At 40.2% G+C, this 13,956-nt stretch overlaps 1 protein-coding gene across 1 annotated transcript in view; it reads right to left on the reverse strand.

Annotated features, from left to right (window-relative positions):
- Positions 1 to 13,956, reverse strand: part of WDFY4 (WDFY family member 4) — a 404,997-nt gene that overhangs the window by 237,435 nt on the left and 153,606 nt on the right. Inside the window, exons 23-28 of the mRNA XM_004716253.2 lie at positions 13,691 to 13,843; positions 8,644 to 8,717; positions 5,995 to 6,156; positions 5,289 to 5,380; positions 3,273 to 3,372; positions 180 to 385 (exon numbers count right to left, since the gene is read on the reverse strand). Coding sequence (XP_004716310.1) covers positions 180 to 385; positions 3,273 to 3,372; positions 5,289 to 5,380; positions 5,995 to 6,156; positions 8,644 to 8,717; positions 13,691 to 13,843 — 787 coding nt within the window. The remainder of the gene's footprint in view (positions 1 to 179; positions 386 to 3,272; positions 3,373 to 5,288; positions 5,381 to 5,994; positions 6,157 to 8,643; positions 8,718 to 13,690; positions 13,844 to 13,956) is intronic.

A 13,956-nucleotide genomic window follows, 5' to 3' on the forward strand; every position in this document is an offset into this window, starting at 1 on the left:
CCCCTGTGACTGGAGGGAGGAGATGTGTCCTCGGTGGTGCGGTTAGAGACTGATCCTGTTGTAAATCTTGGAGTCTGGGTCACATGTGACCCTGCCAAGGTCTTGAGCAGGGAGCGATTGGGTGTTCACACACGTCCTAGGATGTAGCAGTATCAAATCTCCAGACAAGGTACACTCACCCATTATGACATCCACACCCGCAGCACTGTTTTCTACCCAGGATCCAGCAGACATTTGTTCCTTGAATCGGCCCCGGAGGGTGGGATTTGACACAAAGTGCAGCAGTAACTTTAGACCCAACACAGTGGTGCTAGGATGCACGTGGCTCTGCATGAGAAGCAGAAACCAGTCTGGCCCCAGGTTCAGAAAGGTCTCGTCCCTTGACCTGGTGGGGAGAACACAATAAACTATCTCTCTGGTCAGGGGCAAATGGCATTCCAGAAAATATAAATAATGCTTAACCCAACTGCACATCTGGGAAAGGCAAGTTAAGGTGAAGATTTAGAGACCACTTAGCAAAGTACATATTACATTTTAAAATATTGATGAAATGAAGGTAAGACTACTATGAAAAAAACATGTGTTTTTTAAATGACTGGTACAAAGCAGGAGTCCTGGTGGTACAACAGGTTATTCATTGGGCTGCTAACTGCAAGGTCACAAGTTTGAATCCATTAGCTACTTCATAGGAGGAAAATGAGGGTTTCTGTTTCTTTAAAGATTGACAGTCTTGCCTGATGGGGTCACTGTGAGTCAGAATTGACTTGATGGCAGTGAGTGTGTCTGGTGAAGCATGAAAATGAGGAGCCCTGTTGTGGCAGAACAAAGACGCGGCCATCTGAGCTTGTTATGATTTATAGGCTTGTAACCCTAATTTCACTGCTCTCCTCTACCCTACCGAATCACTATGAGTTGGAACCAACTTGATGGCAGTGGGTTTGGCTTTTTAGTTTTGGTGGTAGAAAATAGAGAAAGCTTTCAAAGCAATTAGAAACCATATATGAATAGATGGAAAAGTATGCATGGCCCTTGATAACTGTTTCATTAATAATATTCATACTTTTACAAATCATATGAATAAAAATGCATCTAATTGAATTATAATGGGCTCTGGTGGCAAAAATGGGATATGAGTTGGGCTGTTAACTGCAAGATCAGCAGCTCACCCAACCAGTCACTCTGCAGGAGAAATATGAAGCTTTGTGCTCCAAGTATACATTAAAAGTCAATTTACTGAGGAGCTGATGAAAGGAAATGCTTTAAAAACGATGATGGCAAACTATGTATAAATGTACTTGAAGCAATGCATGTATGTATGGATTGTGATAGGAGTTGCACGAGCCCACAATAAAATGATTTTTTAAAAAGGAGAACATAAAAAAATAAAAGTCAATTTACAATATAGGGTATAGTTGCTTTGTAGTTGTATTTATGCTTCATAGTAATTTTTTTTATTTTAAAAATAGTCAAAGTCCAAACTATAACTAATATGAAGTGAAAAGTAAGAAAACATACAAAAATTATGTATTTTTTAAAAATTTTACAGCCCCAGAAACTCACAGGGTAGTTCTACTCTGTCCTATAGGGTCAATATAAGTCAGAATTGTCTGAATAGTTCAAATTGTTATCTTATAAAAGTCATATAGAACACAAATATGATTATTTACCTCCCCTTTTAAAGGCACTGATCAAAACACATTAAATGGAAGTCTAATATTTATGGATTTTTATCAGTTTAGGCAACAATATGATTAAATGCCACTCTCAAATATGAATTTTTAAACGACGAATCTGGAGAAAACAGGCTTGCTGGAGGCAACTGGTAAGAAGGGAGGCTGGCCAAAAATCCAGCAAGACCCTTGGCCCTAGTAACAGAGCCAGTCTCAGAGGGGTTATATGTGTCAAGCAGTGTTTGGAACATCAGCTGCCAAACTCATCAGTCAAGGTGTGGTTGATGGCCAGTGGAAACGGGAGCAGTGAGAGGTGCACTAGACGAGAGTCAAGGCACTGTTCTTTATTCTAGTTCTGGACCTGAGGTTTACTAGGTGATAAACTCTGCAAGAGCTCTGCTATGCTCGCTCGATCATTTTCCTCAGTGATGTGATGGTAATAATGACAATTGTAGCTTATGTTTACAGTATTACAGGCATCATTCTTAGAACTATCTATCCATACATGAATTCATTTAATTTTCACAAGAACCATATGTGGCGAGTACTATTTTGATTTCATACAGAACAGTAGAAGAGAGGCATGTCAAACCCAAAATCAAGGTCATTGCAATCAATTTAATTCTGACATATTGGTCCTATAGGGTAGAACTGACTCATATGAGTAGAACTGACTCATAAGGTTAGGACCACCTCAGCTTTCTCTCATGAAATATCTGGATTTGAACTGCTGAAATTTGGGCGCAAGCTCTCAACCACTGTGCCACCCAGGCTCCTTGAACAGAGGCAGAAAGGCCTTATAGACTCTTCTTAGTATCACTTGGATCACAAAGCTGAGATTTGAACCCAACATTTTTAGGTACTAGAGTCCAGGTACTTCACCACTATCCTATATTCCCCCTCAAAAAGATGTTAAAAGAAGGGGTTGAAACTGTTCATTTCCAAAGTGCCTTCCAGTTTTACTGTTTTAATTCTAGAAATGTAAACTCACTGGAAGCAAAGATCTGGACTGCTTTGCTCAGCATTGCATCCCAAAGGGGGAAACTATGGTTGGCACCAGGTGCTCAACAAAGAGCAGAATGAATGACTTCAAGGTTGGAGGGGAAGCAGGCAGGTAGTGGGGGAGTTCATGGAGTCAGCCTTATGATTATATATTATTTTAAAAATTAGTAGAAAGCATATAATTATTTTTTAACTTGGAAAAATTACTAAATTACTAACAGTAAATAGCAATAGAACTTGGCAAGCCTTTTCCTTGATAGATAGAAATGGTTAACCATTTTCTATTCTATTTGCTGCCAAGTTTAGGACATCAAAATCAGTAATTGTCACAACTGCCAAAACAATAACCGTTACATAACAGCCATGGTGACAAAATGAGTTTATTGTAATGATAGCAAATGTGTTTCTAGGTACGCATGCCCATTTAACATTTGCATCAGGATATCTTAGGGCAAGGTCTGGGTGGAGGGAATATAATTTTCCTTCCTGTGTTATGCAGGACACTCATCGGGGCGATGCTGTTTCAGTAAAGAAAGGTTTTATTATTATGCCCTGTGCGAGGCAACCTCATGCCAAGTCACTCGTCCTGGAGCTACTTACTCGGAGGACAGACGAAGGTGGCAAGAAGATATTATACTGAGTAGCATCTCCAGCAACTGGTTTCTGAGCCAGATTGTCTTTCCAGATGTTTGGCTTCCAGCTACAAAAAGAAAATTCAGATTTCAAAGAAAACGGATGTAAAGCGACATAGTATTTGCCACAGTAAATTTTCTTACTCACTAAACACAGTTCACCCAGGAATTGGGAAATGGATGGAATTCAAATTTTGGCATTCAATTCCAGGATACAATATGTAATGCTTAAAAAGAACTTCAGAAAAGTCTTGAGGACGCCTTCAACCTCCCCAGAATACTAACATTACAAGGTTAAACCAATCATTCATAGAATAATTTTATAGGATCACAGGATGCAACTTGTGTGGCATTAGGAGTAGAGAGGTGAAGATCCATGCTCTCTTGGATTTTGTTCCGAAATTGCCTCCAGATTAGCCTCTTGCCCCATCTGACTCTGAACGATGTTGTAAGCAGCACATTTAAATGTGCGCTACAGACAGAGCCTGAGAGGTATCAATTCAGGAGAACTGTACCTTCTGACGTGTTGTTAAGGCCTCAATGGACACATAAAAAATGTTTTCACATAAGATGCTTATTACAAATGAAGAACATACACAGAGGATAAACTAAGTAAGTTCATGGTTGGCCTGCCTCTTAATCATTCATTCATGCCCTCATTTGGACCATCCAGGACAGAGATATATGCTGTTAATCCTGGACTTCTTGGTGAAGTGGAATCAGCTTTCTGTGTAGTATTTGGATTCTGGCCTCCTGTTATTAAGAACATAACAACGCTCAGCTTCAGCACTCTCATTTTAAAAATTAGAATTATGATTTCTACTTTTTACTCTCACTTGAAATAGGAAATCATGAAGACGATTTATCTAAATTGGGCAGTGCTGTTCAAGGAAAAGGCATTTTTTAATGATAGAAATGTTATATATTTGAACTTTCTAAAATGGTAGGCACTAACTGCATGTGGTTACTGAGTGCCTGATATGTGGATGGTGTAATGTAATATTTAAAATTTTAACTTCATCTAATTAAAATTAAATGGCAACACAAGACTAAATTGTGCTTCCTGTCTTGAGCAGCACAATTGTAGCAATTGGATAGTGTGGTCTGTAATTATTTCTTTTCCCCTTCCCTACGCTGTGGGGATGCTGGATAAGATGTAGAAAGACACCTAAAGAAATAAGGAGAGGGGGAAGGTGGGGAGAGGAGGGAAGGGGGAAAGCAATCACTCACCCCCCTTCCAGGTAGATACACAACAGAAACCATAGGGGCAGGGAGACAGAGGTCAGTATAAGATATTAAAATAACAATAATTTATAATTTATCAAGGGGACACGAGGGGGTAAGGGGAAGGGAAGCAGAAAAAGAAGCTGATATCAAGGGCTCAATAGAAAGAAAGTAAATGTAATAAAAAAGAAAAGTTGCAACTCTGTGTACTAAGATAAACCCAAAGGAACTTAGGGTGCACAGAGTGTTGCTTCGTCTAGCTTGGCGGACTCGGTGGGACTTTCTGGAGGAAATGCCTGTGTCTAGTCAGAGTGAAGTAGAAAGGTAAAGGACAGGTGCTCCTTTGGAGGGCACGGTTTATGGAAAGGCAGGAAAGATGACCGATTACTGTACATTAGAACTTTCAAGTGGCTCAGAGCAGTTGAAGCTCATGGGAAGCGAGGGAGGTGGGTAGTGGGAGAGCATTAGGTGAGGAAGGTAGGCGGGGACTACTCAAGCCTGAGAACACCCGTGCTGGTCTAAGACCATTGATTTTGTCCTGGAAGCCTTGTAAGCCACTTAAGGGTTTGAAGCTGAAATACATAATTCTACTTGATTTTTGATCATAATCATAAAACAAGTAAATACTCAGCCATGGGTGCCTTCTCCTCTTTGCTTAAGCCTCTCCCTCTTGCAAAGGGGCCTCGCAGGAAGTGCTGCTTAGAGACACAGTAAGTGTTACTGATGTCTTCACATTGGTTTCGGGGAAAGGGCTTCTCACCAGCCTTGGGGAAGTCCACGACTTGCTCCATGCAGATCTGCCTCTCATTCACTGCTGCAGGCTTGAGGGTATACACAACAAAGAGTGCGATCCTTATGCAACAAGGAGAGAACACATACTCAATTATCAACTCAGTATGTATCTTCAGGGCTCTATCAGGGGTTTCTGCCTAGTTTAACCCCATTGTGACATCAACTATAAAGAGATTAACTGGAATCATATAATTCTCTGATCACTATATAATTGCTAGAGACTCCTAAGATCTGTCAGGCTTCAACAAATGTGTTGCTAATTCTAGTTCTGTCAAATCAATATACCAGAGTAATGAGGACTGAAAGGGCTAAAGGTGGTACCTGTGAGGAATATCTTTCAGGTAGTCACTGGGTCATCAGCCCTTACAAAGATTACTATGTTAATGGAAATTCTTGCATCTGGGCAAACTTCATCCACTGCATTTTTCCCCTAATCATTTATTGAGAGGCTCTTACAGCTCTTATAACAATGTGTCTTGAGTATGGCATTTCCATGTCCACTTTCTTCAACTGAGTCCTAATTAGAAACCCACAGAAATTTCCAAAGACAGAATCTGCCACTGCATTGAAGGGCAGTGATAACGGGTTAAATGTGATCAGATATGAGGTGAGGACCATCCCTTACTAATGCGGTTTTCAATCCTTCCCTTCCCCAAAGGTGGTTGGTGCAGTACCTGAGAAAGTCTTGGAGGTTAAAGTGGCTTCTCAGCTGGTGTCCCAGGATAGCAATGATTGTGGGGATCTTGGAAGGGGTGAGACTTGGCTCGTTGAAGAGGAAGATAAGCTTGGGGATAAGCTGTGCTTGGTGAGCAACTTTAGCATTCCGGGGTCCTTCCCTGGTAAACCCAGCAGAGAGACAGTGAAAACTTTTTACTGGAAATGACAAACTTTGCTTTGTTTCTTCTAAAAAGCTTTTCCAGGCTAGACTTGTTCCATGTCCCTTTAACTCCAGTCCTCATTTGGAAACTTGTCAAAATTCCATCAGACACCCATTGAATATGTGTCTGCCAAAGACCAGAGTAGGCTCAGAAAGAGCCTCCTAGTTTACTTCCTTCCCTGGAAATAGTCTTCAAAGACAAACCCCAATTATTGACTTTTAAATTTTGAGCCTCAGGGAAGACTAATGCTGGTCTCAGAAAACTCCAAACAAAGATAGCAGGCCCATAGGTGAGTGTGGAGCACTTCCCAATGGCCAGGAGCCTCGGCCTCCGCAAGCCTGTCTGGGTGTGTGCACTCTTCCTGTCCCCCCAAACCACAAAGTGGATGAACACACCTTGCCAAGAGTCAAAGGGGAAAGGCAGAGAATTGAAGAATCTATATCCCTTTTTGTAGGATAATCACAATTCCATTTTCCAGTAAATTGTGCTCTGCAAAGAAAACAGCTCCCAGGGCAAATGTCAGTCTCATGGCAAAAACAAGACAAAACAACACAAACGCAGGTACAGGTGATGATAAAGAAGTGCGAAGTGGAGACAAAGGTCGGTGACTTTTAGTAGTTTGCGCCTAATATTTTTTTCTCAGTATTTATATGTTACATTCTGCTGAACTCCACATACCTAATATACAAAAAAGGCAGAATCAAACTCTTGATGCTTTTTCAGCCAAGCAATAGACAGGGAATGAAAACACTAGGGAGGCACACACTCATTAGAACAAGGAACCGTATGAAATCAAAAGGTAGAAAGGAATAGGAAAGAAGGAAAAATGGAAATCAGAAATACGGGAAGGAAGTGGCAAGAGGGCCATTACATTGTGGTGACTGCAATCAATGGCATACAATAAAATGTGCTTGGATTGCTGAACAAAAACCGAATCTGTTCTGTAGTCGTCTGTCATTTAACTCACAGTATATAGTTGAAAAAGGAAAGATCAGCAATCTGCAGTTGGAACCGACAAGCTACTCCAGGGAAGAAAGATCTAGTTATCTGCTCCCATGAAGTTACCTCTTAGAAAACCCTATGGGACAGTTCCACTCTGTCCTTCATGGTTGCTATGAGACAGAATTGAATTGATAAAAATTGGTTTGTAAACAAAAGAGCGCAGACTAATTTAAAAAATGACTGTCGAGGATTAGAGGAAGAATGGTCAGGGAGGCCACTTTTGTGGCCACATTTATGAGCAGAATCCCAGTCTGAGTAGAATTGAAGCACTTGCTGATGAAGGTTCAGAACTGTGACCTTCAGATTGGATTATAATTCACGGTAAAGAGGACCAAATATCCTTACAACTGGACTAATAAGTCTGATAACTGGAGAAAATTTTGAAGTTGTCAAGGATTTTGTGTTTGGATTGTTTGGATCCACAATCAATGTTCTTGGAAGCAGCCAGCAAGAGATCCACAGATGGGTTGCACTGGATAAATCTCCTCTTTGGAGTACTGAAAAAGCAAGGATATTACTTTGGGGACCATGGTGCACTTGACTTGAAGCATGATATTTTTAATAACCTCGGAAGCATGTAAGAGTTGGACCTTAAATGGAGAAGACTGAGGAAAAATGGATGCATTTGAATTGCAGAGCTGGAAAAGAATAATGAAAGTACCATAGACTGCCAAAATGACAAACAAATGTTTTATTTAATTTTTGAGGTTTTATATATATGATATGTATACATAGTTACAATATTTGGATTATGTCCAAAACAGTTTTGTTGGACATAATCCAAATATCATAAATTCAATAGTTCATTCATATCAAGAAATATTGTACAATCATTACTACAATCAATTGTATAACATTTTCTTTTTTCTTATATTCTTTGCAGTCTGCTCCCCACCCCATCCTCAAATAAACACATCTACGAAGAAGTCTAGGCAAATAGAGACAAGAATGGATAGGCTGCATTGCATGTATGTGGACTGCAGAGACAAGTCCCTGGAGAAGGGCACCATCCTTGGTGAAGCAGAGGAGCAGTGAAAGGAGGCCCTCAAGGAAGGACCTCAAGCAGACAGATTGACAGAGGAGCTGCAACAAGGATCTCAAGCATAGGAACAATTGGGAGGACTGTGCAGGACAGCGCAGTTTTTCTTTATGTTGTACACAGGGTCACTGTGGGTTGGAACCAGCTTGATGGCACCTAACAACAACAACAAAAACAACAGTTCCCAGCCCTCAAGAGGTCTAAGAGCCTCAACAAACTAGTCCTATACATGTGAGCCCCCAAAAGGGACATGATCCCACCCAAGGACTGAGTGTCCTAGGAAGTGGGGGTGGGCTCAAGCTGATGAGTCAATGGGAATACTACCTCCCCCTCTTCCCCTCCTCAATTTCTGTATCCTACACAAAGCTTTTGTTTTCATACCTATTCTGCATAGCTCGGCCTACCTTGGTGACTGGAAGATTTCAACCAGGTGGGAAAAGAGGGCAAGATCCAGATTGTCGGCAGTGTTCATCCAGAGCTGTAAGACAGAACAAACATACTCTGATTCCAAAATGCCTATAAAGAGAAGGACTTCTAGGCAGCAGAAAGAAATAGGATGCTTGCCTTCACCCCTTTTTATCACCCATGTGACTTTTTAACTGAGCCATCTCATGAGCTCTCCTGGTGTCCAGAATGCATTTCCCATCACAAAAAAGGAGGTTTGAGTGAAGCTACTTTTATGAAAAAGTTCACTGTGACCAGAGAGAACCTTCACAGGCAACTCCACTGGGTGACTAATGAGAACAAGTTGCTCCATGCTCACCTTGCAGGGAAAATGAGTACTGTTCAAACACTGTTGCTCTCTCATTTATCTCTTGCTCATTTATAGTGCCTGATTATGACTCTAATTTCAATCAAGGAAATGTGCACCCAAAAACTCTCAGGTCTTCATAAATTGTATGCCAACCGAATGCGTTTCATCCTTACTCTGTCCCACAAAGCAAGTACCAGTGCTCCCGCTTTAAAGGGTATGAGAATGTGAAGGCTGAGACCACCAGCAATGGGAGGACTGAAATCAGAAGCTTGCAGTTTCAAGCTAAACCAAATAGTCTGTAAATACAACATTTTTTTATCTTCACTCATCTATGAGGGGGTGCCCCTCCTCCCCAATGGGAAAAAGCCCCACTAGGCGAAGCTTTCACAGTACTCATTTTCCCTGCAAGGTGAGCATGGAGCAACTTGTTCTCATTAGTCAGCCAGTGGAGTTGCCTGTGAAGGTTCTCTCTGGTCACAGTGAACTTTTTCATAAAAGTAGCTTCACTCAAACCTCCTTTTTTGTGATGGCCAATTTAATAGAACAGTGTATGACTGTGAAATTTTGTTTTCTGCTCAGGAAAAATCTGCAGAAACCGTTGTGATGTTGAACACAGCTTACAAGGACAGCACTATGGGAAAAACTGAAGTGAACAAGTAGTTTTCTTGTTTCAGAAAAGGGGAAATATTGATTGATGGCAAAACTCATCCTGGACATCCATCAACTTCCCTAACAGACAAAGATGTAGACTCACAGTGCATTTGGAGTTCATTCCGCCAGGTCAGACTGTTAATCAAGCTTTCTCTTGAGAAGTTCTGGGAAGAGTGCATAACAGTGTACGACAATAAAAGGCCTGCTTGCACCTACGCACGCAGCTATCAGTGTGCCAGTTTGGGGCAAAAACCAGCACACCTTTCTTGCCCCACCTGACTCACGTGACCTCAGTCCATGTGACTTCTTTCAGTTTCCACAAATGAAGTGAGACATGAAAGGAGAGTGATATGCTAATGCGGGAGAAGTGAAGAAAAAACGAGGGAGGTGCTGTCCGCAGTCCACACAGATGAGTTTGAAAGATGTTTCCAAGAATGGAATCGCAGATTTTACAGACATAGTAAGTGTAATGGAGAGTACTTTGAAGGTGATAAGGTTGGTTTGTAAAAAATTTAAATACATAACTTTGAAAAAAATTCCATCTTGTGGGGGGGTACCCCCAGGTATAAAACCTAAAACTAAACTCAAGTTACCTTCGGCAGAATTGTGAACCACACATGTACATAAGTTGCATTGAGACTCAGTGAAGCCAATAATTCACATCATTCAAACTCATTAAACAAAACACCTTCATTAGCCAATCTCTTTGAGGAAGCATTAATGCTGTGCTTTCTTTATTCATACCTCATTTCCTGTTTAGAGTATTTTATTAATTTTCATATCTAAATGCATAATGGGTTATGTGTTTGGCTGCTCACCACAAGGTCAGAAGTTCAAATCCATCAGCCGTTCCTTGGGAGGAAAATGAGGCTTTCTGCTCCCATAAGGATTTACTGCCTCAGAAACCCATAGGGTACAGCTCTACTGTCCTACAGGGTTGCTGTGAGTTGGAATGGATTCAATGCCAGCATGTGGTTAGAAATGCTGATAGTTTATAAAGCCCAGAGTATAAAAAGGAGGAAGTATGGGGTTGCAAGAGTACACTTATATAGCCTCAAATGAAACAAATCACATTTTAAAATCAAGTCAATGATGGTATGAAGATAAAGGTTACAATACAAAATCCAAAAACCATAGCATTTTCACTAATGCATTGATAAGGCTTCGAGAGACTAAGCAACTTATCCGGCATCCTATGATTTTTTTTCACTGGCAAAGGTGAGTTTAAACTGAAGTCCATCAGACTCCTTCCTAGCCCGCATGTTGTGCTCCCTCTCAGGCATACCCTGCAGAGCAATGATTCACAAGATGAATATCTTCTTTACTTAGACCAATCATGGCCAGTATTGTCTTCTTTAGAGTGGACATATTAGAACGCCAAAGAACACAGCCTTATCAAAAGATCATGACGGAAGGGCCATCACTCTCAAATCCCCAGGGCACACAAATTATATAGTAGGCCTTTATTGAGGATCTTTTAATTTTTTGAAAAAGAGTGAATGCAAAGTAAACCAAGGCCAAACACACATATATCCACCACCTATGTCTCTGCAGAGATAAGTCTTTTGTCTCCCTTTAGAAAGCTGCTTTGGACTGATGTGCTTACATTGGGGTAGACATAGCTAGGCAAGACAGCACAACATGCTCATCAATGGTACTCTAAGAGCCCTATACACTAACAATGTCCACTCATTAAAGCAGCCATTCATTGATCAAACTATGTGCCATTTATTGGGCAAAAAACTGTGTTGGGAATGGGTGAACTGTGAAGGCGAAAATCTCAGTGTGACCGGCTGTACTCCGTAGTCATCCTAAAGAAGTACACCTCATATTGCCTTTCCAGAACTTTAGAACAGAAAGAAGCTGCCATAACTTATTTGAATATCTTCCTAGCTTCTTTCAGAAATTACAGTATATCAAGTATCTGAATTTTAGGAAAGAGATAACTAAATCCTTTGGTTACTATCCTGTGCCACATAGTCCCTGTATTGAACTGAGATGACTGCATTAGAGTTGTTTTCATCTTAAATGGATAATGTATCAAACCTTACTCTCCGCAAACCCTTGTGGCCACCTGTCTCTCCAAAACAAGCTGACCTTCCATCACTTCAGGAAACCAGAAGCCTTAGCCCTCAATGCCCTCATCATCCTGTACTGACTCCTTCTAGCCTGCTATGGTGGACCCTACCCCTTCTCCTAATATTATCTAATTTGAAAACTCGTTGTCTCCTTTAAGAACATGACCCAACAAAAGTTTAGTCTCTCACACATCTCTCAGGGGAGGCGTGTGTGTTTCTAGGATATTACACAGGTTTTAGCAGAACTTTTAAAGATAGACTAGAAATAAAGGCCTGGCAATCTTCTTCCAAAGATCGGTCAGCGAAAACCCTATGGATGACACTAGTCTGATTCCACAGTGCATAGGATCATTATGAGTGAGCGGTCAATTCAGTGGCAGCTAACAACATTATTTTTATATTGCTACTTCCCTTAAAATTATGTCTTTCCTATCTTAAAATATAAAACCACATGTTCTGAAGCTTTCTCTTCCAGTTTCTTCATTTTCCTTAATTATTAAAGAGTCCACTGACTTCCCCAGCTTCAAGCATCCCCTCTACTCCAAATACATTTCTACTTGGCTTCTTTCTGACTATACACTCCATTTTCATCAAGCTCCCGGATGACCTCTAGTCGTCAAATATACTGGGCACGTACCTGCCTGGACATTATTTAGTTTATGTTCCCATCTTAATTTTCCTTTCTTCTTTCTCTGAGTTTATTTTATTGTCACTCTAATTTCTTGATGTAGATGCTCAGTTCATTCTCTCTCCCTACCCTTTTCCAATACAAATATAAATTTCTAAATCCTGCATCAGAAGAATCTTCCTCAGATTTTGACAACATGGACAAGGTGTTGTCCTCACCTTTCTATTCTGAATTGCTTCTAACTGAATTACAATTTTTTCACTAGCCCTTTGCTTTAACACATACCCTTTGGCTCAGTTCAGATTTCAAAATCTTTCACTTGCAACAATCTCAGGACTGATCTCCCAGTGATACGGGTTGTACCACTACAGAAATGAATATAAAATAAAATTCTAACAAGCTGTTTTCTTCACTATCATACTTAGGTATTGGTAGTTTGACAAAGTTTGTCGGCAACCAATATGGTTTATAAAGATTTATCTTCATAGTCACCTGTGATAATTTATTCTGTTTCTAAATGTGTGGGAGAGTGTATGCTAAAAAAAAAGAAGCCAAATCTATTTAAAAGAATAACGCAAAAGAATAATCTAAAAATCCAACAATAGGAAAATGGATACGAAATCAGGAACTATCCACAATATAAATGATTACTTTAACCTCACAATGTTTGTAAGAGTCTGTAATAAAATTACTTAAATATTTATCCTATCTGATAAAAGGCAGGACTTAAAATAATCACTACAGCATCATGACAATTATGATAAATTATACATAGAAAACACCATAAAAGAATTCATTCACTGTTGATCACAGTTCTTTGAATCTTGAAAATAGGAAGCGCCCTTCAATAATCTTTATTTTAAAATATATTATAGTAATAATATATTATTTTTATAATAAAAGAAACACAGTCTAGTCTTTGATGTCATAAACTTTCATATGCTCTCATAGACTACCCGTATGTTTGAGTTAAAGGACATATCATGTAGCTTTGCACCTCAGGTCTGTCTTTTTTCCCTTTAATCTGCACTAGGACAAACCTGCATGGTGCCCATGAAGGTATTTGCTCTCAAATCTCCACGTTGCTCTCATCCATATGTGTTTTCGTAAGTGAAACGAATGGGAATCAGAGAGGTTAAGAGACCTACCTGAGACCACACAGCCCATACATGGTAGGGTTTTAGACTAAACCAAGGCCATAGACGTCAAAGCCTCCATGGATTTTCCCATATTCAACATGAATATCATGGAAGATGACCTGCCGCATTTAAAAGGATCTCCAGAATTTCCAACTATATTTTGCCATTACATCTACTGGGAAAGGTAATTTTCCAGTTTACCTCAAAGTTACAGAGGACATGCTTGAAGATACCGATGTTGGTGATAGCAGAGGATCTGAAGCCAAGTTCCGCAGTGCCAGCAATTGAGAGGATGAGCTGAAAGGTTCGATCATTTAGGAGTGAGGTCTTTTTCCGCAGGAGAAAGGCCATCATCTGAAACAATTAAAGCACAAACGCATTTCCTCATCAACTCCTCTTTGAATCCTTTTCGCTTTTACCCTGATTTTTCCTATTAGCATACTTTTTCCGTCCAGTCTGAAAGCTTC

Source organism: Echinops telfairi, unplaced genomic scaffold (assembly GCF_000313985.2).
Source record: "Echinops telfairi isolate 266 unplaced genomic scaffold, ASM31398v2 ScPeMD7_7465;HRSCAF=8503, whole genome shotgun sequence".
NCBI lineage: Eukaryota > Metazoa > Chordata > Mammalia > Afrosoricida > Tenrecidae > Echinops > Echinops telfairi.